Source organism: Nothoprocta perdicaria, unplaced genomic scaffold (genome assembly GCF_003342845.1).
Source record: "Nothoprocta perdicaria isolate Ctin4 unplaced genomic scaffold, notPer1 scaffold_64, whole genome shotgun sequence".
NCBI classification, from domain to species: domain Eukaryota; kingdom Metazoa; phylum Chordata; class Aves; order Tinamiformes; family Tinamidae; genus Nothoprocta; species Nothoprocta perdicaria.
The window spans coordinates 834,691-836,115 of NW_020455910.1; the positions used below are offsets into that span (position 1 = coordinate 834,691).

Sequence of the window (1,425 nt, forward strand, 5' to 3'; positions counted from 1 at the left end):
TAAATGCAATAATATAAGACCTATTATTGACAATATGCACCGCAGACACAAAAAGAATATACTGAGGAAAAATTCAAATGATTTGACTGAACACAGTAAAACCATGAGAATTTTGTCAAGAACTCATTTTTATCCACATGGAGCCATCAAAACCCAGCAGATAACAGAATGGAGGAGGATAATGACTGCCAAAGTCAACTGGAATTTTGTATAAAATATGATCAAGCAGCATATTAGTCAACAGCCAATATCCTCAAACACACTCATCTTTAAATGGATGCAACTTAATATACATGCAACAGGTTGTCTCACAGGTAACGCTGAATTTGTCCAGCAGCAGTAAAAGCAGATAGAAAATACATGACAAGGCAGGAACACAGCATCCCACTTCCACTAGGCTGAGATGTGTGGCAGGTGAAGCAGTCTGCTTCAATCTACCTGACACTGGCATGGGCTCATCCTCATCATCATCAGGAGGAGGGGGGCCTGGTGGTGTCCTCGGGCCCCTGGGCTGTGGTCTCGGGGGGCTGCCATTGAACTGATCTTCTTTCTCCCCATCAACTGTATTGGTTGGGAAAATCAAATTTGCATTTATTGGAATCACAGGGATATAAACGGTACATTTTAGTATCTTCATTAGGAAACACCTTTATTTCTCAGCTATATTGCAATATAGTTTTCTGAAATAATTTCTAATGTAAACAAGAGCAACGTTATCAACACTACAGACATTTGTCATTGTAACAGTGAGTTAAAATTAAGGTGCTTAATTGACGTTTTTAGCTTGCACAGTATCTAGCAGTATTGCTACCCTACCAGTAATGACTGAAGATATATAAAAAAAATTGATCTATAAGTTTTTTTTTAAGAGAAAACAGCATCCACATCTCTGCAGCACAACAGCTCTACCTTCAACAAGACAATTCTAGTTTTAAAACTAAAAACAAAATTAAAGCACAAAAAAAGACTGCTCATGAATTCCTTCATAGCCCTGCTAACATTARCACAAGCAAATACTTCTCTGTAATAGTTACCTATAAGTCAAAAAACAAAATTATCGTAATTTAAATTTTCAATGATTTTTTCAGAATATATTTAACATCTGATTTTTAACTATTTCACACAAACTATAATACTTAATTTTGCCTATTGCAGACAATTTGTGACAGATCAATAAACCAACTCTTGAACAAAGACAAATCTACTAAAAACATTCAATATAACCTTAAAAATTAGAATAATGACAAAAATATAAAGCTAGAAAAAATAWCTCCAGGGGAATCTCAAACATGAAAGAACAGGGTTTTTTTCAGATCCAATAATGTAATTTAGTTTTTAAAAAATCTCTGTCTGCTCTCAGCTGGTGCCAAGGGACTTACCGTGTTTGGGGTTTCTTTTCAAACCCGGCTGTTGCTGGGGGGGAGG

The 1,425-nt window shown here is 35.8% G+C and overlaps 1 protein-coding gene across 1 annotated transcript in view; it reads right to left on the reverse strand.

The window, feature by feature from the left end:
- VIRMA (vir like m6A methyltransferase associated) overlaps window positions 1-1,425 on the reverse strand; it is a 24,365-nt gene that overhangs the window by 18,837 nt on the left and 4,103 nt on the right. The window contains exons 5-6 of the mRNA XM_026050003.1: window positions 1,380-1,425; window positions 438-561 (exon numbers count right to left, since the gene is read on the reverse strand). The exon at window positions 1,380-1,425 is cut by the window's right edge and continues 186 nt beyond it. Of these exons, the coding sequence (XP_025905788.1) occupies window positions 438-561; window positions 1,380-1,425 (170 nt within the window). The remainder of the gene's footprint in view (window positions 1-437; window positions 562-1,379) is intronic.